The sequence below is a fragment of the Perkinsus marinus genome, assembly GCF_000006405.1.
Source record: "Perkinsus marinus ATCC 50983 genomic scaffold scf_1104296966778, whole genome shotgun sequence".
Taxonomy (NCBI): Eukaryota; Perkinsozoa; order Perkinsida; family Perkinsidae; genus Perkinsus; species Perkinsus marinus.
The window spans coordinates 1-947 of NW_003203778.1; the positions used below are offsets into that span (position 1 = coordinate 1).

A 947-nucleotide genomic window follows, 5' to 3' on the forward strand; every position below is an offset into this window, starting at 1 on the left:
CTACTACTACTACTACTACTACTACTACTACTACTACTACTACTACTACTACCCACAGTGCGAATCGAACCGTTATGCAAACTGATATTCCGAGGAGTGACTCTAAGTAACACTAATAGAAAGTATAAACGCGGGTATAATGTCGTCGTCGATTTACTGATAGTATCAGCTTATTATTTCTACGAGTAACTCTCAAAATTGAAAAATCATCCGGTTTGTACCGATCTGGTTCACACTGGAAACATTGCAGTAACTTACATGCCACCCCTGAGCTCCCCGATAAACGTGAGCCCCCCAGCTGTTCGGAAGATCATCCGTTCTATCTCAGTCATCGCCTTGGTCCAAAAATCAAGATGCCTACAAACACCAACACACTCGAACATCAGCAGCAGCAGCAACACTCAGTAATACTTCTTCTCCCTTTTTCCACTTTGAAGCCACACTTTCAACAAATACTCGAAATATGAGTCCCCCATCGCCCCGAACGATATCACTCCACCTACCACCGCTGAGAGTCTCGAGACTAATGCAAACACTCACCGGTGAACATTGGCCTATCGCTGGCGAGTTCATACGGGACCAGACCCTGCTTCCCTGCAGCTTGGAAAATGGACTCCTGGCATTTGTCCACAGCCTCGGCGTACTTATGATCTCCTGTGTGCTCCGAAAGATAACGAAATTCGAGTTGTAGTGTTCCGACCTAACAGGAGTCAACACACTCTGGAGTCATTGATTAAACTGATTTTTCGAAACTCAGAATCGCTCCTTAGACGTATAATACCATGCTAGAATTGATTCAATAAATATGGCGTCTATCACCTCGGCCAGTATGAAACCCGACATCCAGCCGTTTCCCGAGGCACGTCCAGTTCCCAGATCGATCTGTGCTCGGGGGCAGCCTGGGTAGTCCGTGAAGCCCTATGCAGATCTACAGGATGGAAAGGGCC

At 46.7% G+C, this 947-nt stretch overlaps 1 protein-coding gene across 1 annotated transcript; it reads right to left on the bottom strand.

Moving 5' to 3' along the window:
- Positions 1 to 254: 254 nt before the first annotated feature.
- Positions 255 to 843, bottom strand: Pmar_PMAR000223 (mannosyl-oligosaccharide alpha-1,2-mannosidase, putative; the record flags this gene model as incomplete). Its single annotated transcript, XM_002768923.1, has 4 exons — positions 255 to 357; positions 412 to 493; positions 535 to 700; positions 820 to 843. 4 exons carry the CDS (start codon positions 841 to 843, stop codon positions 255 to 257), a joined length of 375 nt encoding a protein of 124 aa, XP_002768969.1.
- Positions 844 to 947: the final 104 nt, after the last annotated feature.